General features: G+C 41.4%; 3 protein-coding genes across 4 annotated transcripts; all 3 read left to right on the top strand.

Annotated features, from left to right (window-relative positions):
• Positions 1-2,834: 2,834 nt before the first annotated feature.
• On the top strand, positions 2,835-6,799 carry LOC4350687 (uncharacterized). Its single transcript, XM_015762542.3, has 7 exons — positions 2,835-3,010; positions 3,844-3,959; positions 4,057-4,098; positions 4,959-5,126; positions 5,543-5,719; positions 6,011-6,205; positions 6,292-6,799. The coding sequence occupies exons 1-7, from the start codon at positions 2,899-2,901 to the stop codon at positions 6,502-6,504; spliced, it is 1,023 nt and encodes a 340-aa protein (XP_015618028.1). The 5' UTR covers positions 2,835-2,898; the 3' UTR covers positions 6,505-6,799.
• Positions 6,800-15,510: 8,711 nt separating this feature from the next.
• LOC112936931 (uncharacterized) lies at positions 15,511-16,470 on the top strand. The gene is made up of 3 exons (XM_026021525.2): positions 15,511-15,722; positions 15,863-16,060; positions 16,147-16,470. The coding sequence occupies exons 1-3, from the start codon at positions 15,681-15,683 to the stop codon at positions 16,270-16,272; spliced, it is 366 nt and encodes a 121-aa protein (XP_025877310.1). The 5' UTR covers positions 15,511-15,680; the 3' UTR covers positions 16,273-16,470.
• Positions 16,471-17,134: 664 nt separating this feature from the next.
• On the top strand, positions 17,135-21,886 carry LOC4350686 (glutamyl-tRNA(Gln) amidotransferase subunit B, chloroplastic/mitochondrial-like). Of its 2 annotated transcripts, none has more exons than NM_001423416.1 (9): positions 17,135-17,392; positions 17,661-18,300; positions 19,005-19,214; positions 19,802-19,942; positions 20,039-20,242; positions 20,511-20,708; positions 20,927-20,995; positions 21,382-21,498; positions 21,584-21,886. In NM_001423416.1, exons 2-9 carry the CDS (start codon positions 17,686-17,688, stop codon positions 21,662-21,664), a joined length of 1,635 nt encoding a protein of 544 aa, NP_001410345.1. In that variant the 5' UTR covers positions 17,135-17,392; positions 17,661-17,685; the 3' UTR covers positions 21,665-21,886. The 2 variants fall into 2 exon arrangements, with proteins under 2 accessions (NP_001410345.1, NP_001410346.1); NM_001423417.1 differs by having other exon boundaries at positions 17,648-18,300.
• Positions 21,887-22,049: the final 163 nt, after the last annotated feature.

Here is a 22,049-nt window from a genome sequence, read left to right as displayed (position 1 = left end):
ATGAAGAAGAAATCGAGATGGAATTCGAGATGGAAATCGTCCCGGAAACAGAGTGAGGATCGGCTGAAGTCCGAATCGGCTGCGACTAGGGTCGGCAGAGATCGAGTTGGACAGGGTTAGCCGATTGAGCCGAATCCGACAATATGACACAGTGTATGTTGTCGGTTTAGGTTGACGTGCTTCATGATGATTGCCACGCATGGATAGAGTCCTGAGAAGGCAATTGTATCTATTAATTAGGATATTTTATATAATTTCCTTAGAGATATGTTTGGGCAAAAGTCTATCGCAAAGACTTATCGTATCTTAGAGTTTGTTAGAGATAAGAGTCGTGTCCGATATGGACATATCTTGTAATTCTCGGGTATAAATAGACCCGAGCCCCATGTAATCAAATTAACACACATTCAATACAATCTCGGCGCATCGCCACCCTTTTTACTTTCATTTTGTTTCGACGAGTTCTTGCTTTCGGGTTGAGCTGCATCGATTTCGATCTTCAACAAGAGATAAAACTTGTTATGGCGGCTTGCGTTCTCGGGATTAGTGCTTCCATCTTTATGATACTCTAATCTTGTTTATGTAATTCGTCGAGTTATCATATATCTTACATAATCTCCGACAATATCATTATCTAACCTACAATCGACTAACATCTGTCAGTAAAGGGCAGCCGATTAGGTTAAATACCGACGTTGACTTAGATTATATAAGATATCCACCACTCTATGACACATCCAACGGCTTGATTGTCTAGATATTGTCCTTCTTTTCATACTTATAGTTGCATCAGTTGAGTTTGATCTTATGAGTCGTGATTAGAACTTCAATCTTTAGCCTGTCTTCGGTTGCCGATTAGGGTAGTATCAAGGTTTCTGCCGATCTTACCTAATTTAAAATTACATTTTATGTGCTTAATTGTTATGCTAGATCTGCCCTTTATATTAAGATTTCGTAGCATTTAAGTATATTAGGCTTTCGTTGGTATATTTTACTTGCTTTTATATCTTAATATAGAGTGGTATCGGAGTATTAGCCGATACATGATAGATCTATCTGATCGGCTATGCTATGAACACATATAGTTTCGTTATTAATATATATTTCGATCTAAGTGATTTATACTCTCGGCATGGCGACCGATCTATCCCAATCACTTGATTTAAGTATATATCGATATAAGGACTATATACCATTAAGATCTACAGCCGATCGAGTAGATTTAGTTTTTTCTTACTTATTAATGACTGTCGATCGATGCATATATGACATCGGCTCAAAGATAAAAGATATGTCATTGACATCTAGCCGATCGGCTATCGTTTATGGATTTAACCACGGTTTCTTTGTCTTTGTTTCTTGTTGATTGCATGATCAAATCAACTGGCAAGCTAGCATACCCAAAGGCAAGTTTTGGACCTGCACTGGAGTTAAGCAGATCTCCCAGGCCTCGTGTTTTTACATCAACAATATTTCCTTGAACGGTAATGAATCAACATGTTTCATTCCTAACTAAAGATAAACGGAAAGAAATCTATATCTATACTAATATAAAAACGAGGAGTTGCCCCCCTCCAATGCTACAGGCCAATCATCTGGGTTAATCTGGACCGTCCATCCACGCGCAAGTTTTCTCCACTGCACGATTTCACAGCCGAGGATTTCACGCGCGAAGACATCGCTCCTCCTCCACCCGCAGCCGCGGAGACCGCGCGCTTCTCTTCCTCGCTTACTCCTCCCCGCGTCCTCGGAAGAGCGACTCCTCACTGCCGCCGCTCCTCCGCGTCCTCGCCGGAGCCGCCGCTATACACTTCCCGTTGCAACGCACGGGCACTTTTGCTAGTAAACATAATATATAGAAAGTCATATTTTTAAGAGAAAGTTTATATTTTTTACATTAACTTTTTATAGAGAAAGTTTCCGGAAAATATTCACTTTCTAAAGCCCCGTGGCTCCTGCCGCTCCCACCGCTCCGCCGGGCTCCCGTGGTCTCGCCACCCCGTCGTTCCTGCCGCTCGCGCCATCTCGTCGGATGGGAGGTGGTTCATGGAGTTGACGGCGCTGTAGCTGACGGGGGCCGACCGGATGGGGTTCATCTCGGAGGTGTTCGCCGTGCTCGCCGACATGGACTACAGTGTCGTGGAGGGCCGCGCGTGGACGCACTGCGGCTGCCTCGGCTGTCTCTTCTTCCTCCGCGACGAGGAGACAGACACCGAGAGGATGGCACGCATCGAGGCCGCCTCGGACACCTCCTCCGCGGCGGCTCCAGTAGCACCGACGGCGGCGCCGTGGCCGCCCTCCCCGCCGCCGCCGCGCACGCCGAGTGCCGCCTCTACTAGCTCATGTCGGCCGACCGTTGCGCCCGCCGTGCCGCTGCCACCGGGCTCACAGACCTCTCTCCATCTCTCTTGCTGTGAGGATAAAAAGGAAGGAGAAAAGTAACTGACATGTGGGCCCAATAATTTATTTTCATTATTTTACTCACTGACATGTGGGTCCCATTTACATTTGTTTTTATTTTAGTGCCACATAAGCGCCACGCCAATGCTATATAGGAAGTCAACCTGCCACGTAACTGCCACATAGGACAAAACCGCCTCCGAAACCACCGAGGGAGGTGATTTGCTCTGGTTTTCAGAGAAGGAGGCGTTATACCCAGTTTTCCGATTGAGGAATGTTATTCACACAAGCGCAGGAGATGAGGGAGGTCAAATGAACTTATTCCCTTTAAATCTGATGAAACAACTCCCGGCCCAACTCAGCCCAATAAGCTAAATCGCTCCGCTTCTCATCCTCGGCCGATATATATATTGGCGGCCCCACAAAAAGAGGGCAGAAACAGCCCGTCCGTCTCAAACCCTAACTCTGCAAGACGCGCGTCCGCCGCCGCAACTAGCAATGCCCAAGCGGCGTCGCGGGGTTCGCCCCCCTCCTCCCGATCCTTCCCCGGCTCCGGCGACAATCGACTATAGCCTTACTTATAAGGAGATAGCCGCCAGTGGGGCTCCAGGTGAGCCCGTCCCGTCGATATATCTATCTATTTGTCATCCGCTCTCGATCTCTCAATTTCACACGCCTTTAGGTAGGAGCGATGACAATGGAACTTGAAACCCTACACTACACCAGATGCACACACATACATACATACATACATGCCGTGGGGGAACACACTGTGACTGTAGATCTTGGCGAGGCGAATTGATTTCATTTCCACCTTACAAGTGTTAGGGTTCGTGGATTCGATTTGGGGGTGCAGGGTGGTGTGTGCACATGTGTGGGTTAGAATATTGTTATGTTTGTGGTGGTTTTCGCGGATCTGGACTGGAGAAGGGGAGGGCCTTTATTTCGATTTTGCTATATCTCACTCGAAAGATTTTTTTTGTTATCTCTCACACGATTCTCACTCAAATTTACAGGGTATTTTCTTGTAAGTTACAGTGTAATTTATGAAATTTACATTGTAACTTTTGTAAGTTACAGTGTAATTTTTGAATCTTTGTATGTAAGTTTTGAAATTTATATTGGATTTGGTTTTTTTTTAAGATATGGCAATTTAGTGTCCATTATGGTGTTTTTAGTTGCTTTTTACCTTTTACTGTGTCTATTCTGTGTGATATGATCATAAAAATCTTTCGAAAGATGCATATTTACTCCCCCGTACTTTTCCCTTGGTAATCCAGTTTGCTTACTCAATTTTGCTCCACTTCTGTGTCGTTCACAGTGTCTATTCTGTGTGATATGATCATAAAAATCTTCGAAAGATGCATATTTACTCCCTCGTACTTTTCCCTTGGTAATCCAGCTTGCTTACTCAATTTTGCTCCACTTCTGTGTCGTTCACAGGTGCTGTGGACTTTGTGAAGAATCATGGCTTGTACTTGCTGCTGCTTGAGACACCCTCTGGCTTCTCAATTTTCTCTCTTTGTGGGGTCTACATCCACTTACCAGATGCGATACAAGTAGGAGTACTTCTATCTTCCTTCTTTCCTTTTTGGTTAAATAATATAATATATGTGCTAGCTTACTCCTGTCGTTGTGTTCCTTTATATTATCCAGAATATTTGGGCGATGTTCGGTACTTACAGGTCTTCACATGACGTGAGTGGCCCTTCTTTCGTTTCCTTCCCATTGTTTTGTTGCCAAATCAATTAGTAGCAATGTTGCATCATTTGTGATTGATGCATTCTTTTTCTTTTTTCTGTTTGTGTCGAGGGAGCGTAAACACAATCTTCTGGTTTATTATCATGCTCAAAAACATTTCCAAACTCCCCCCCCCCCCAAATTTCTCCATGTAAATCATATGCCCTAAAATTGCTTACCTGCTACTCTCTCTGTTTCATATTGTAAGTCGTTTTGACTTTTTTTCCTAGTTAATATTTTAAGTTTGACCAAGTTTTTAGACATATAATAACATTTTCAACACAAAACAAACATATTATAAAAATATATTCAACGATACATTTAATGGAACTAATTTAGTGTAGTAGATATTGCTATTTTTTCTTATAAACTTGGTCAAACGTAAAAAAGTTTGATTTAAAATAAAGTCAAAATGACTTGTAATATGAGACGGAGTGAGTAATTGCTAGTAGCTTGGAATGATTGAGAAAGTCACTGTATTCGAGCGAGTGAGGCAACACAACATGAGATGGATAACACGTGATTAAGGGAGAATATCACAAGGAAATTGGCAAGATAAAAGGAAAAGATGATAAAAAGGCCCACTAGGCATCAACATCAGCTTAACAACCATTCTGTGTTTTATTTTCAAATACACGTTGTCACCTTAGCATATGAAACTTTTCTGAATTACACTGTAAAGATGTGATAAACAAGGGCTTGAATGAGGGTATTTTAGATGTACCTGCTGAACTGAGACTGATTGAGACATTTCATGATAATTGGTTAATTATTTCTTTCTGCCTCTCAACGTGCTCATCTTTGTCTTTCTTTACCAGGTTATCTGGCTGAAGGAATTTCAGAAATTTGATGACAAGTCTAGCGCCATTAATGTTGATACTGGTGTTAACAAACAGCTTACTGAGATGATCATGAAGTGGCGTCGCCCTAGGCAGAAATTGGTTGTTGGAAAGCCGGAGTATAAATCAATCATTGAAAATACCTTAGTGAGTAAATATAAGACCCTCTTTTAGATGGGACGAAAACTTTCAAGTCCCTATCACATCAGATGTTTGGATACTAATTATAAATATTAAACGTAGACTATTAATAAAATCCATCCGTAATCTTGGACTAATTCGCCAGACGAATCTATTGAGTCTAATTAATCCATGATTAGCCTATGTGATGCTACAGTAATCATTCTCTAATTATAGATTAATTAGTCTTAAAAAATTTGTCTCGCAAATTAGCTTTTATTTATGTAATTAGTTTTGTAAGTAGTCTATATTTAATACTCTAAATTAGTGTCTAAATACAGAGACTAAAGTTAAATCCCTGGATCCAAACACCACCTAAGCTCCTTGTTTGCCTATATATGCGAACAACTTTGAGCTTCATTTCTTATTGTTTCTTTTTTCAGGGAATACCCTGCCTGTGTGATGAAGTTGTGATGGACGTAATGTGGGCCATGAAGCGTCTCATTCGCTATTTTGTGCCCACTGAAACACCCGAGCTGGCTGAAGAGGACAGCCTCACTATGAGTCAAGGACTACGGATGTTTTTAAGTCGTTATGGCTTTGAAATCAAACCAGAGATGGTGAGTTTACATGCTCTGATTTATATAGATCCCCTATCATTTAGTTTCTGTTTGGTTGGTAGCCATTGAATGCCACAGCAACAGTGTTTTTGCCACAGCACAGTGATTTCTAAGGCGGGAAAAGGTCCGCCATAGGTCTGTGGCGAGCCGCGCTGTGGCGTGGCAATGTTTGGCTGTGATCCAAACAGAGCCTTAGTGTTACATTTTATAATGGCTTGTGAGCACACTTGGAATCCTTCATTTTTTCTTTTAGTGATGAAGCAACGCTCTTAATTGATTTGTATCCAACAGGTCTACAACGATATTGTTCGTGCTGCATCCATCGTGTTTAGGTGTGATGCTGTTGAGGACCTTTACGAGCACTTGCAACATCTTGGTCGCCACCTCAAGAATGTGTCTGGCATTGACTATGAGAATTGGGGCACTGTGAAACTCGCGACAGCTTTTAAGATCATATGCAGCCGCAAAATTGATAAATCTGATGAGGTAAAGCCATATATACTGACCATGTAAATGTTATACTGACCAGGTAAAGCCTATCTGATGAGGTTTGTGCCTTGTCTCTCTTGCAGATGTTTTCAGACGACGTGCGATCGAAGTTGCTGGATGATGCAGATAAATACAAAGATCTTGTTTTTTCGACAGGTTGCATTGCAAACTATAAAAAAATTTTAGGTCTCAATATACTCAGGAATGATAAAATGGATCAATTGGCTGAGTTGGTTAAGGTAGCTAGGATTAAAGCTGAACACGTGAGGGTGCCTGAGAATGTGCCTGAGAACTAAGATCACTACAAGCTTGCTCAATATCTCGCTGAACCTCTTGCAGGCTAAATAATTTGGTTTGCCAGTTAGGAAGCGTTTGGTATGCATGTGGCTTAATCCAGATTCTTCTGAGTGTCGAGGTTGTGATCTCGGTTGGCTTAAACATTATTGTGCATCTTTTGTAAATCTAGTCTGGTATTTGAGAAGCTAAGGTCCGTGCTATCCAAAACTTTGCATCGTTTAGCTGTCAAACAAATGACCGTGCTCAGTGGTGATTAACGTGCTCTGTGATGAATGACGATCTTGATTTGATTAAGTTTTGCATTACGATCCGTGATGTATTAGCTATTTTAGGAACACTGATATGTGATGCCTAATGTGTTCGATACACGACACAAGAATATAGTTGCCCTGCTCACTCTATTTTAATTTGCCTTGTAGCCACTCTAGTATTATCTCTATCAGATCCAATTCGTGCAAACTCTAACCCAGCCGGGTGGAACTATCTATTAGAGTTGCGATCCTATATTCTCACGATTAAATATAGGCTTGCTTGCCAACAGTGGCTTGGGCAAGGCATCAACAGCGCGCAGTTGGGGTGGCAATTTTCCTGTTGGGACCGGAGGGCCTGTTCACTTTGCTGCCATTTTCAACCTTACCAAATTTTGGTAAAGTTGCTAAAAAAAAGTGGCTACATTTAGTTTGCTACTAAATTTTGGTAACTATATAAGAAATCCTGTCACTTGCCAAAATTTTGGCAACTACACCAAAATTTGGCAATGCCAAAACTTGGTAAGGTTTTTTTTTTTCATCAAAGTGAACAGGCTCGGAGACCCGACAGGGAGGGATAGGGAGAATTTCCACCGGCGGGTGAGTGGGCCTTGGACTGTTGTGAGGGGTAAAAATATTAGTCTATATATAAATTAAATTGAATCAACGCAAAATATATAACTAACTAAAAATGACAATAAAAGTGACAACATTATGAATGTCTAATAAGTAATTTAATAAAATATAAAAGTAATTATCTTTTTCCGTTGTTAGGGAAACCCGTAGTTACCCTTTTTTTTCGAGTGTCTTTTCAACAGAGATTGCTGGAATATCCTACATATAGATTGGGACACCTCTCTTAAACTAGGGTCAATGTTACAAAATTTGTGCTCAAACTACATTCTCACTTTGTGGAAAAAAAAGTGCTATATTCAGCATGGCACATCTGAAAACAGAGAAAATGTACAATCTTTGAAAATAAGCTACCCTGTGGTATAGTCCTGGAGATTGCTCTTGAAGAGTGATCTACATCTTCTCTCATATAGACTTGGAGAGCAAGAGGGATTGGTTCTAGAATCTGGTTGACATCCTTGTATCTTTTCGCTGTTGTACATATGCAGATATATTTTCTTTTCCCTGTTTCTTAGTATATACACTCAAGGGGCATTGCCCATAGTATTTCAGTAAAATAAATATAAAAGTAATTTAGATGTATGATAAAAGTAATTTATATATATAATAAAATAATTTAAAACCTATATTTTTCATTAAAATATAATATATAAAATCTTTATAGATTTAATCATAACAAACACAATGGTATAATCAGATTTCATTGGATAAGTAATTTTAAAAAATATTTAAAAATTAGGTGTTAGAAATATTTTTCTTATTACATAGGAGTACCTTCATACTCCCACGTGAGATTATGGGGAAGGGATACATAATTTTTTTTGGCATTTATTAATATGGTATTTAGTTAGGATTAATTAGTGCACATGCATTGTGTAGCTGTGTCCTATTTTTATCTAGCATCATCATTTGCATATCAATGTGCGCATTATGCCCATGATTAATTGTTGAATCATATGTTTCTATTTCTAGAGAACAAAAACCCCATATTAATATTGGTTCATCTATATCCAATGGATCTTTTCGTGCATTCTTATTTTTCATAGGATTATCACAGCACATCTTTTCCCTAATAGCAATGATCAAGAATCCCATATTCTCAATCTTACTACTTTAATTGTTTGTCATCAATGAGAATTATGTTGTCATTTCTCAAATCATGGTGGTTTGACAAACATTTGAAGGATTCACTACATTTCAATTTTTTTAGCACAGTATTATTTCTTTTCTTCCAATAATTTAATGGCACCAAGTGTTTTAATCATGCACAAAGGAAGAGTGCAATGTGCAATTCATAATCATCTGCAACAGCACTACACAGGTATTTCATTTAGCCGGTTCAGAAATTCTATTAGCAAGTTTTTATGTTCTCAGAATTTTTATCAGTGAAGCAAATGAATACCTGTGTAGTGCTTCACTGATCAAGGTACCACTAGCTGCTTTCCTGCATCTCAATAGGTTAGTATACTTAGATTGAAGTTAACAATTTTAGGAACATTCTCTGTGAACATCTTTATATATATTGTTTATAATTAGATCAGCGCACGCTGCGAACATATTTGACAGTTTTTCCTAGTGTTTTCATTTTATGATTGTGATTGATACCTATCACATATATATATTTAGACAAGAACTCTTGCAGCAACGCGTGGGATATATCATCAAGTAACATCAACATATCCATCCAAAGTAGTAACAAAATGTCATTTCATTTTAAAAAAGAAAAACAAGGAAAAAAAACTAAAAGCATGGACATAATCATAATTGGGCATCAAACTGGTGAAAAAAACACAATTACCCCCAATAAAAAAATTATTATGAACTTATATTCAAATACTAAAGTCAAATGAAACAGAGAGAATGGTACTCTCTCCGTTTCATATTATAAGTCGTTTAACTTTTCTTTTTGCTAGTCAAACTTTGTTGAGTTTAACCAAATTTATAGGAAAATTTAGCAACATCTAAAATATCAAATTAGTTTTATTAAATCTAACATTGAATATATTTTGATAATATATTTATTTCATATTAAAAATATAGTAAAATACACGGCCGGTCCTTAAAGCTGGAGCGTGGTGTCACTTAGGTCCATGATCTTGAAAAATCGACATTAGGGTCCGTGATCTTGTTTAAGTGGATCATTGTGGTCCAAAGCACGTCTGACCAGATTAACTGTCTTACATGGTGGTCTAGCGTGGCAATATATTTGCATTCACACCCCCCCCCACACACCCATGGCACATTTGGCTTCCCCCACGTCCGATCCAACCCGGTCACCGGTGAGAGGCTCAGCACCGTTGACCTCATCCCCAACGTCGTGTTCCGATGGATCATCGAGAGGATGCTCCTCATCAATGAGCCTAGCGTCGCCGGCGCCGTCACGAACACGGCCGTGCCGTTCAGCCCGGCTGCCGCAGGAGCCGCATGCCTCGCCATCACCTTGCTCACCACGTCGCGGAACGCCCCCCCCCCCTCGCCGCGCTCCCCCGGAGCTCTTCGCCTACATCCGCAAGCTTGCGCTGGGGCTGGAGCTCGTTGGCGTGTGGTTCCTCTGGGCGCTGCGCAACGCTGGCGAGCGGCTGCCGGAGGGGTACGAGGCGCGTGTCACCGGGCACAGCGTGGTGGAGACAGGGTGGGTGCCATAGGTGCGCATGCGTCGCCGTCGGCGTGTTCATGCGTGCGCCACGCGAAAAAGTGGTTGGATCGAACACGGGGAAGAAAAGGGGGAATGCAAATATGTTGCCACGCTGGACCGTCACGTAAGACAGTCAACCTGGTCATACGTGCTTTGGACTGCAATGATTCACTAAACAAAATCATGGACTCTAATGTTGATTTCTAAGATCATGAACCTAAGTGAGACCACGCTTCAACTTTAATGACCGGCCGTGCACTTTACTCTTAAAAATATTACTATATTTTTTTTATAAATTTGATCAAACTTAAAGAAATTTGACTAAAAATAGTAGTATTTTGCCTGTATAAGTACTAAGACTGTGTTCGACACCCCTTTTGCCAACCCACCCTCGTTTTCCGCGTACACGCTTTTCAAACTGCTAAACGGTGCGTCTTTTTGCAAAAAGTTTCTATACGAAAGTTACTTAAAAAATCAAATTAATCTATTTTTGAAATAAAAAAATTAACTAATACTTAATTAATCACGTGCTAATGGACCGCGTTGTTTTACAGCCAACAGCTTCCTAATATTTAGCTCCTAAAAATTCTAAATTGGGACTATCAAAATAAAAATTGGGCTCAACAACCACTCCCTCCTCTAAGAGAAACCTAAAAATTAAATCCCAATAATTTGTTGGTTTGCCACATAAGCATGGTGGGACCACTTGGTAGTTGATCGGCCTCTCTCCTCTCCATATACGAACACCCGATCCTCCTCTTCCCCTGCCCGCAGGCGGAGCCACCTCATAGTTCGTCGCGATCGGACTGCTGTTTTTATCTTAATCTGTTGAAAAACGAAACATTGAGAGCATACCGTAGCTATTCGTGTTATCAAGAAGGTAATCCCCTAGCCAATATCACTGATCCGTTGAGCCCTAGCCAAACGACAAGTTGTTGATCATGAACAGCTCTTCTGCCGCAAAAAAACTGATAACTGATAAATGCATACAGATTTATTTCAATAGCAATCAGTAGCAATTTAGCAGCACTTCAGCATCGTTTCAGCAGCATTTCGGAACTTGCAGCAATCAACATTTTAGAACATCTGCAGCAATCAGCAGCAGGCAGCAGCAGCATTTCAGAACAGCAGCAGCAATCAGCATTCGGTACAGCACCAGTACATACTCCACAGCACATACCCACGAAAAACATCAGCATATACTTCCTGCTAATATTTTCGTGGTCTCTCTCTCTCTCTCTCTTATACTATATATATAATGTTGGAGGACGGCGGTTGAGCGGATGGGGAGGCACCAAGGCCACAGCCCACAGAGACCATACCTGGGTGGGCGCGATGGGACACTGGCACCCCGAATCGAGGCAGCGCCGGCGATGCTACCTGCGGAAGCGGTGACGGTTGTCCTCCGCCTGGATCCGCTGAAGAAGTGAAGATGCAGCCGGCACCGCCATAGCATGCGCCGCACCCGCGAAGAGCGCCGACTCCGGGGAAGCTAGGGAGATCGATGCAGGCATTCCAGCTCTCTGTGGAGAAGAGAACGCCGGCGACGGTACAGATCAAACCAGCGGCAGACGAGGGCGCAAAGAGAAGGAGCTGCGTGGAAACGTTTCTCTGCGCGCGCGCGAGGAGGCTGGTTTCCCGTGATTTCGCTGATTGGGGGACGAACGGACGCCCCTACAGGTACAGAACGAGAAACCAGGATTTGAGAATCATAACTATTGGGCCTGAGGATAGGGAGACTGTTGGATTATATTTTTCAATAAAAATCCCCTAATATTAGGATTGGGATTCATTTAGCAAATCTGTCGGGCATGCTCTAAACCACCCACCCAATAAATGAGAAGAAGAGGAGGAGAAAAAAAAAACATATTTCGTCCATAAACCCTCTGACTGGTGGGCCCTCTCATATCCCTTTTCCCACTCCCCTCTATCCACTGTTTCCGCCGCCGCTGCCCGCCGCGCCGGCGTTCTCCACCGCCGACAAAGCACGGCATGGAGTGTAGGCGCCACCCTTCTCGCCTGCGCGGCCTCTAATCCCTCGTGCCTTGCCGTGCCTGTGCTGGGCCAAAATCTCATGCCTTGAGCCAGGCCGTTGGGTCTCGGGTCTTGTGACCAACTATAGTAGAAGCACCCGTTCGTATCTATCATCCGCGTAAGAAAAGCCGTCTGCCGACTCAACTAGCGCAATGCCCAAGCGGCGTCGCGGGGTTCCTCCCGCTCCTTCCCCGGCTCTGGCGACAATCGACTATTCCCTTACTTATAACGAGATAGCCGCCAGTGGGGCTCCAGGTGAGCCGGTCTCGTCGATATATCTATCTGTCATCCGCTCTCGATCTCTCAATTTCACACGTCTTTAGGTAGGATCGATGGCAATGGAACTTGAAACCCTACACTACACCAGATGCACACACACACATACATACATACATGCCGTGGGGGAACACACTGTGACTGTAGATCTTGGCGAGGCGAATCGATTTCGTTTCCACCTTACAAGTGTTAGGGTTCGTGGATTGGATTTGGGGGTGGTGTGTACACATGTGTGGGTTAGAATATTGTTACTCCCTCCGTTCCTAAATGTTTGGGGGTGGTGTGTACGCCGTTGAATTTTTTAAATATGTTTAACCGTTTGTCTTATTCAAAAACTTTTGTAAAATATGTAAAACTATATGTATACATGAAAGTATATTTAGCAATAAATCAAATGATAGAAAAAGAATTAATAATTACTTAAATTTTTTTGAATAAGACGAACGGTCAAATATTTTTAAAAAAGTCAACAGTATCAAACATTTAGGGACGGAGGGAGTATGTTTGTGCAGGTTAATTGTCATGGTTTTCGGCGGATCTGGACTGGAGAAGGGGAGGGCCTTTATTTAGCCTCATATCATCTGGATGAACGATAGGTTTTCGTACTTTTTCCTTGGTAATCCAGCTTGCTTACTCAATTTTGCTCCACTTCTGTGTCGTTCACATGTGCCAAGGACTTTGTGAAGAATCATGGCTTGTACTTGCTGCTGCTTGAGACGCCCTCTGGCTTCTCATTTTTCTCTCTTTGTGGGGTCTATATCCACTTACCAGATGCGATACAAGTAGGATTAATACTTTGATCTTTCTTCCTTCCTTTTTGGTTAAATAATATATACTCGTATGTGCTAGCTTACTCCTGTCGTTGTGTTCCTTTATATTATCCAGAATATTTGGGCGATGTTCGGTACTTACGGGTCTGCACATGACTTGAGTGGCCCTTCTTTCCTTTCCTTCTCATTGTTGCCAAATCAATTAGTAGCCATGTTGCATCATTTGTGATTGATGCATTCTTTTTCCTTTTTCTGTTTGTGTCGAGGGAGCGTAAACGCAATCTTCTGGTGTACTATTAGCATGCTCAAAACAACATTTCCAGACCCCTTCCAATTTCTTCATGTAAATCATATGCCCAAAAATCAGTTTTGCTTACCTCCTACTCTCTCAGTTTTATATTATAAGTCATTTTGACTTTTTTCCTAGTTAAAGTTTTAAGTTTGACCAAGTTTTCAGACAAATGTAATAACATTTTCAACACCAAACAAATAGATTATGAAAATATATTCAACTATACATTTAATTAAACTAATTTAGTGTAGTAGATATTGCTATTTTTTCTTATAGACTTGGTCAAACATAAAAAAAAGTTTGATTTAAAAGAAAGTCAAAACGACTTATAATATGAGACGGAAGGAGTAATTGCTAGTAGCTTGGAATGATTGAGAAAGTCACTGTATGTATTCGAGTGAGGCGACACAACATGAGATGGATAACACGTGATTATTAAGGGTGAATATCACAAGGAAATTGGCAAGATAAAAGGAAAAGTTGATAAAAAGGCCCACTAGGGCAGGCTGCCAGACCACTAAAGACCAACATCAGCTTAACAACCATGCTGTGTTTTATTTTCAAATACACGATGTCACCTTAGCATATGAAACTTTTCTGAATTACACTGTAAAGATGTGATAAACAAGGACTTGAATGAGGGTATTTTAGATGTACCCGCTGAACTGAGACTGATTGAGACATTTCATGATAATTGGTTAATTACTTCTTTTTGCCTCTCAACGTGTGCTCATCTTTGTCTTTCTTTACCAGGTTATCTGGCTGAAGGAATTTCAGAAATTTGATGACAAGTCCAGCGCCATCAATGTTGATACTGGTGTTAACAAACAGCTTACTGAGATGATCATGAAGTGGCGTCGCCCTAGGCAGAAATTGGTTGTTGGAAAGCCGGAGTATAAATCAATCATTGAAACAACCTTGGTGAGTAAATATAAGCTCCTTGTTTGCCTTATACTCCCTCCGTACTTTAAAGGAAATCGTTTTGGACAGCGACACGGTCTCCAAAACACAATTTTGACTTCTTGTTTCCATAAAAATATTTATTATAAGGGAAGTGCTTCTATGCTCCTCAAATAAAAACTGACACGAAAATTAAAGCACATCGATGGTGGGGATTAAAAGTGATATTAACAGAGTAATCCCCATTAGAAAGGGGCAATTTTGTCCTTAGAAAAATCTAATCCCGTATTTATGTCGATCCCATCGATCGAGCGATAGATTCGCGGCGTGGCGCGCGGCGGCAGTTCTCGTGACGCCATGGCCGCGAGCTCCCTTGAGCAGCGCCGTCGTGTGGCTTCATGCAGCGAGGCAACGAGCAACACGGGCCACATTTGCCCCCAAGTAAACCACCACATTGAGCAGATCATTCCACATAATCGCAACCATAAGAGTTTGTCTTCCCTTCCAAACACAAATCGACAGCCTCGGCCGGCCATTTCCTATTCGGCTATTCCCCATGGAGTCAGAGTTGAATGCGCCCTTGTTGCCGAGGTTGTCGGTGCGCGAGTGCGCGACGTCGGTGCCGTTGGGGTCATCTAAAAGCTGATCCACCAGCTGGTGTTCACATTCGAGACGCACCGGGGTCAATAACGAAGATGATAACGTTGACGAGAAGCCGAGCAGGGCGTCCCAGCGCTCGGCCCCGACGACGGCGGCTGGCATCCCTACTCACCGGAGCTTTCCTCCCGTTGTGTCGGTGCGAACTGCCCCGCGAATGCAGAGCCGCTTGGCAGCCTGCAGGGATCACCGCGAATTGACCACCACCGCAAGTCGATTGCTCGATCGATATGGATATGGGCTCAGTTTTCTCTAAGTACAAAATTGCCCCCCTCGCTGATGGGGATTACTCTGTTAATCTACTTTTAATCTCCACCATTGACGCGCTTTAATTTTCGTACAGGTTTTTATTTGAGGAGCATAGAAGCACTTCTCTTATTATAAAGTGATATATGTATACTTTTATGAAAGTATTTTTCAAGACAAATTTATTCATATAATTTTTACATTTTCAAACTCAATAATTTGAGAGTTATTCATGATTTATATTCCCAAGGTTTGATTCAAACATTGTCCTAAACAACTTCTTCTATGAGTATGGAGGGAGTATATGTGAACAACTTTGAGCTTCATTTCTTATTGTTTCTTTTTTTCTGGGAATACCCTGCCTGTATGATGAAGTTGTGATGGACATAATGTGGGCCATGAAGCGTCTCATTCGCTATTTTGTGCCCACTGAAACACCCGAGCTGCCTGAAGAGGAGAGCCTCACTATGAGTCAAGACTACGGATGTTTTTAAGTCGTTATGGCTTTGAAATCGAACCGGAGATGGTGAGTTTACATGCTCTGATTTATGTAGATCCCCTGTCATTTAGTGTTACATTTTATAATGGCTTTTGTGAGCACACTTGGAATCCTTCATTTTTCTTTTAGTGATGAAGCAACGCTCTTAATTAATTCGTATCCAACAGGTCTACAACGATATTGTTCGTGCTGCAGCCATCGTGTTTAGGTGTGATGCTGTTGAGAAGGACCTTTACGAGCACTTGCAACATCTTGGTCGTCACCTCAAGAATGTGTCTGGCATTGACTATGAGAATTGGGGAACTGTGAAACTCGCGACAGCTTTTAAGATCATATGCAGCCGCAAAATTGATAAATCTGATGAGGTAAAGCCATATATACTGACTATATAAATGTTATACTTACCAGGTAAAGCCTATCTGATGAGGTTTGTGCCTTGTCTCTCTTGCAGATGTTTTCAGACGACGTGCGATCAAAGCTGCTAGATGATGCAGACAAATACAAAGATCTTGTTTTTCGGACAGGTTGCATTGCAAACTACAAAAAAAATTTTAGGTCTCAATATACTCAGGAATGATAAAGTGGATCAATTGGCCGAGTTGGTTAAGGTAGCTAGGATTAAAGCTGAACACGTGAGGGTGAAGCCTATGCTCAATAGATCGCTGAACCTCTTGCAGGCTAAATAATTTGGTTTGCCAGTTAGGAAGCGTTCGGTATGCATTTGGCTTAATCCAGATTCTTCTCAGTGTCGAGGTTGTGATCTCAGTTGGCTTAAACATTGTCCATCTTTTGTAAAGCTAGTCTGCTACTCCCTCCGCGGAAACATATTTGACAAGTTTTTCCAAGTGTTTTCATTTTATGATTGTGATTGATACCTATCACATATATATTTAGACAAGAACTCCCGTAGCAACGTGTGGGACATATCAACCAGTAGCATCAACATATCCATCCAAAGTAGTAACAAAATGTCATTTCATTTTTAAAAAGAAAAACAAGGAAAAAAACTAAAAGCATGGACATAATCATAATTGGGCATCAAACTAGGTGAAAAAAAAACACAGTTACCTCCAAAAAAAAATATTATGAACTTATATGTTCAAATTCAAAAGTCAAATGAAACAGAGAGGACGGTACTCTCCCGTTTTATATTATAAGTCGTTTAATTTTTTTTAAGTCAAACTTTGTTGAGTTTAACTAAATTTATATAAAAATTTATCAACATCTAAAATATAAAATTAGTTTTATTAAATCTAAAATTGAATATATTTTGATAATATGTTTGTTTCTTATTAAAAGTATTACTATACATTTTTATAAAATTAATCAAACTTAAATAAATTTAACTAAAAATAGTAGTATACTATTTTTCGCTTTATGCCTCTAAGTACTAAACGACCCACCCAATAAATGAGAAGAAGAAGAGGAGAAAAAAAATCATATTTCGTCCATAAACCCTCTGACTGGTGGACCCTCTCATATCCTTTTTCCCACTCCCCTCTATCCACTGTTTCCGCCGCCGCCGCCGCCGCCGCCGCCGCCCGCCGCGCCGGCGTTCTCCCCCCGCCGACGAAGCACGGCGTGGAGTGTAGACGCAGCCTCCTCGCTCTCTCTCACGCCGGCGAGCAGGGTCTGGAGCCAGGAGCGACGCGGCGGCCGGGGCCGGGGCCTCCATCTCGGTTCGAACCGCACTGAAGGTATCCCCTTCTTCTCCTGGCGCGCCACTTCTCGAGCCGGCGTAGATTGGTGGATGTTCATCCGCCGGGGTGGGGTTGGACGGTTTTCGCCCCCCCCCCCCCCCCTCTAATTAATTAGATTATTATTCTTCCCCAATTTCCTTTCTCTGATGATGATGCGTGCTTGATAGTACATTTACTAATAAATAGCAGTTTGTTTCCAAGCAAATTTGATGATGATGCGTGCTTGATAGTACATTTACTAATAAATAGCAGTTTGGTAAATCAGGTCCCTCCCTGCATTAGGGCGCACAATGGCACTGACCCTTCTCAGAGGGATGCGAACGCCGGTTGTAGCTAGAAGGAATGCTGGCTTGTTCTTCACCACATTGCAGTCTCCGTTGTTGTCCCGCTTCACGATGAGAGCGGAGAGCGCGCGGGCCGCAGCGCCCAAGTCGATTCAGCTGGCGACCAAGGAGGCGGCGGAGCAGAAGGCGCAGGGCTTCGAGGCGGTCATCGGGATCGAGACCCATGTCCAGCTCTCGACGGTCACAAAGGCGTTCTGCTCGTGCCCGTACAGCTACGGGTCGCAGCCGAACAGCACCGTCTGCCCCACCTGCATGGGGCACCCCGGAACGCTGCCCGTTCTTAACGCAAAGGTTGTCGAATGCGCCGTGAGGTTGGGCCTCGCTCTCAATTGCGAGATCGCGATGACGTCCAAGTTTGATCGGAAGCAGTACTTCTACCCGGACCTGCCCAAGGGGTATCAGATTTCGCAGTTTGACATTCCCATTGCCAAGGAGGGTTACCTTGATTTGGATCTTCCGGTGGAGTTCGGCGGTGGGCATAGGAGATTTGGGGTCACAAGGGTGCATATGGAAGAAGATGCTGGCAAGCTGCTTCACTCTGAATCCGGGAGTTACTCTCAGGTTTTCCTTGCTGTCCCTGTCTTGAATAATATCTATGGAATCTGTACTCTGTTAAGTTGTCATGCTATTCTGATGTGCTGCATAACATGACTCTGAACCACAGAAACAATTTTGGCATTTACAACAATGTAATACTCCCTCCAGGTTGATAATACTTGTCGTTTTGGACAAGGGCACGGTCTCCAAAAAACAACTTTGACCATTATTTTTCATTATAATATGTGTAAAATTGTTAGCAAATATATGATCTTATTAAAGTACTTTTTAAGACTAATCTATACATGTAGTCACCATATTTGAAAGACAAATATTTTAAAAATGATTCATAATCAAAGATTCTAAAGTTTGACTTCACCCTTGTCCAAAACGACAAGTATTATCAGCCCGGAGGGAGTAGTAGATTTTCTAAAACAACCCATCCATAAATGAAAGATGGGAAACCAGGGAAGCAACTTCCTCAGGAGAAGAATTGTCTCAAACCTCTGTCTAGGAGTCAAAATATCTACTGATACAAGGGATTTGATTTCTTATAAATGTGAGACAAGAATGAACATATTGATAATTGTGAAGTCTTTCGCCTGTCTTCACACAAAACTCAAGAAAATGAAGCACATTTGTCCTGAAAACAGTAATGTAATAGTTTACAGAAGCAGTTATTACACATATAAACTGATTGATCAGCGTTTTCTATTCTGTTTATCTAGGTTGACTTAAATAGGGCTGGCGTTCCTTTACTTGAAATTGTCTCAGAGCCAGATATGAGAACAGGGATAGAGGCTGCCGAGTATGGTGCTGAGCTACAGAGGCTTGTTAGGTACCTGGGCGTGAGTAATGGTAACATGCAGGAAGGTTCCCTTCGCTGTGATGTGAATGTTTCTGTTCGGCCAATTGGACAATCAAATTTTGGTACAAAGGTAATCATGAGAGCTTTAGAACTTCCCTAGCTGACTGCTATGCTATGTTCACATGTTGCTATCGATTTCATAATTTTATCATCCACCAGTGCAAAAACTTATGTAAAGAGCATGTTGTAAGCCCAAGGTTAGACCTGCAATCTATCAGTTTCAAATGATGATATCACTTTATGTCAAAAAAATATATGGATTATCATGAGTTTTTTTCCAGCCTTGCATACAGAATTGACAAGATATGCTAATTATGTTGGGACAATACATGATACATTTTAGCCATTTGGTGCAATTCCTGAAATGTTCTTCCACTTCGGACATTTGCTTCTCTGAAGGGTTGGTCAGGCATCCTTTGTGTATGTTTGTCAATTCTCTTTGTGAAAATTATAGATTTTTCTTTTACTTCTAAATAGCATGTCCTAAAGAGAAGTGGTCATGGGAAAGATTCAGTGACATAGGACCCGGAGACTTTAAGCAAACATGAAGGCTACAATGGAACTGTTTTCAAAGCGCACCATTAGTTGTTTGTCTTATTATGTGTATTATTATTCACTACTTTTATTTCATCACATGCTTCTTTCAATGGCTGCCAGGTTGAAATAAAGAATATGAATTCATTTTCTGCAATAAGTAGGGCAATAGATTATGAGATCTCCCGGCAGATTCTTCTTCATAAAGAAGGTCAGGCTGATCAAATTGTACAAGAAACCCGGCTGTGGGATGAATCTTCTCAGGTTACTATGTCTCACTTTGTTAACTTGTGTTTCCGCCCATTGTCCTTTTGCTACCATTTCTAAACTCTGCTATTTATTGTTTATTTGCATCCTCAGAAAACTTTTACAATGCGAAAAAAGGAGGGACTTGCTGATTATAGATATTTTCCTGAGCCTGATCTTCCTGAAGTTGTTCTTACTAGTGAGTACATTGATGAAATTCAAAACTCAATGCCAGAGCTTCCTGAAGCAAAGCGTAGGCGCTTCGAGAATATGGGACTCAGCATGCAAGATGTTCTTTTCCTTGCTAATGACGATAATGTAATAATCTTCTGTATTGTTTTCCTTTCCCCTTGCGATGGATGTGGATATTTACTGCAGTTGATTAGATATCTCTGCATTTTAAACCAGGAGGAACTCATCTTGAACTGGTTATTTATTTAAATGTTTTATTTCTCAGGCTTGCATGATCACGTAGTGCTTTGTTTTTTCATTGAAAAGTCCCTCCAGTTTCTTCTTTTCTTGGACAACTCAATTTCTGCATTGTTCGCACAGCTTTAACGACCTTATCTATGTATGTTCCTCCCAGGTTGCTCGGTTCTTCGATTCTACCCTTGAGCACGGCGCGGATGCAAAGCTGGCTGCCAACTGGATCATGGGTGACATTGCTGCTTATTTGAAAAATGAAAAACTTTCCATTGATGAAATTAAATTAACACCTCTGGAGCTTTCTGAATTGATTGCATCTATAAGGAATGGAACTATCAGTGGGAAGATTGGAAAGGAGGTAGATTTGCCTCTATTTCTTCTGACTGTTGTTTCTGTACTGAATATGATGGCCAGGACTGAGTTTTGACTGTTCTTATTATTTCTATCTGGAGATAGGCACAAAAATTAATTTTTGTTCTATCGTTAGTGCTGCATGCCTTTCCTGCTATTATCTGTTTCTGGTTTAATCACCATTAGTTAGTTTTGGATAATGCATCCTTAAATCTGTCCTTGCAGATTCTGATTGAACTCATTGCGAAAGGTGGAACTGTCAAGTCTGTGATAGAGGAGAAAGATTTGGTTCAGGTAACTGTAGTCACCTTTCTTAATTTCCAGAACCATAGTATATAAATATGAGTCATCCTAGTAGTTTTCTCTCTTTTCCTCTTTGCCCTTGCTATATGAATATTACCATGATGGATAAAAGACTATATTATTACTCAATGTGAGTATGAATGAATGAAGGGCATCACAGTCATTTAGCTACTTTCTTTTTGTGCACTAGTCTAAAACTATTTAGGGGTAGTAGGGACTAGGGAACTAGCAAATAATGCATATGACTGCCTAAGACATTAAATGCTGGAAAGCCTGATAATTTTTTTGTGCCATGTTTGTCTGCTTTTAGTTGATACAATTTCAATGTGTTGGTTTCTGGCTGGGCTTTTTTTGAGGTGGAAATTTGTTGTGCTCAGATAGCAGATCCTGCAGCAATTGAGGCAATGGTAGATCAAGTATTAGCTGATAATCCAAAGCAACTTGAGCAGTATCGGTCCGGGAAAACTAAATTGCAAGGATTTTTTGCTGGCCAGGTTTGTCTATTCTGATTTCTCTGTTCCCCATGGTAGCGTTTGTCTTACATCAACAGTTTAATCAAATTATTTCAATTGTTTCCAGGTGATGAAAGCATCAAAGGGTAAAGCTAATCCTGTTTTGTTGAACAAAATCCTCGGGGAGAAATTGAAGGCCAATAGTTGAGGGGGTTTGTCGACAAACGGAGACTCATGTTGTAGTCCACGAGTGGACAATCGAACTAAACCCTGCAATTTGGGGTCTATTTTTCAATGATGAATTCTCTGTTAGCTCCAGTAGTTGTAAATGTTACTACTTTGTGGGTAGTTTATTTTTCTTCTTTTCTGAAAGAAAATTTTGTAAAAGCAGCATAATTTACATAATAAAAAGATGAATATTTATGCATCCAATTAACTGCCTTCTCCTTTTTGCTGGAACAGTTTCATGTTGAGTCATGTTGAGTCCTTGTACCTGCAACCTGCAATATGGTCATGGCCAGTATGATCAGCAAATGCTCATGGCCAGTATGATGAACTAAGTGAACTGTAGAATTTTGTTTCATCCATTAGTT

The sequence above is a fragment of the Oryza sativa genome, chromosome 11, assembly GCF_034140825.1.
Source record: "Oryza sativa Japonica Group chromosome 11, ASM3414082v1".
In the NCBI taxonomy this organism is placed as follows: domain Eukaryota; kingdom Viridiplantae; phylum Streptophyta; class Magnoliopsida; order Poales; family Poaceae; genus Oryza; species Oryza sativa.
This window is presented reverse-complemented; position numbering and strand designations above follow the sequence as displayed.

Excerpts from the sequence above, each read along its gene's own strand:
- LOC4350686 (NM_001423416.1), top strand. The coding sequence starts at position 17,686 with ATGGCACTGACCCTTCTCAGAGGGATGCGAACGCCGGTTGTAGCTAGA. Across the intron at positions 19,943-20,038 it reads TGTGGGATGAATCTTCTCAG|AAAACTTTTACAATGCGAAA; the intron begins GTTACTATGTCT and ends TTGCATCCTCAG. Across the intron at positions 20,996-21,381 it reads AGGAGAAAGATTTGGTTCAG|ATAGCAGATCCTGCAGCAAT; the intron begins GTAACTGTAGTC and ends TGTTGTGCTCAG.
- LOC4350687 (XM_015762542.3), top strand. The coding sequence starts at position 2,899 with ATGCCCAAGCGGCGTCGCGGGGTTCGCCCCCCTCCTCCCGATCCTTCC. Across the intron at positions 3,011-3,843 it reads AGCCGCCAGTGGGGCTCCAG|GTGCTGTGGACTTTGTGAAG; the intron begins GTGAGCCCGTCC and ends TGTCGTTCACAG. Across the intron at positions 5,127-5,542 it reads CAATCATTGAAAATACCTTA|GGAATACCCTGCCTGTGTGA; the intron begins GTGAGTAAATAT and ends TTCTTTTTTCAG.
- LOC112936931 (XM_026021525.2), top strand. The coding sequence starts at position 15,681 with ATGTTTTTAAGTCGTTATGGCTTTGAAATCGAACCGGAGATG. Across the intron at positions 15,723-15,862 it reads TTGAAATCGAACCGGAGATG|GTCTACAACGATATTGTTCG; the intron begins GTGAGTTTACAT and ends CGTATCCAACAG. Across the intron at positions 16,061-16,146 it reads AAATTGATAAATCTGATGAG|ATGTTTTCAGACGACGTGCG; the intron begins GTAAAGCCATAT and ends TCTCTCTTGCAG.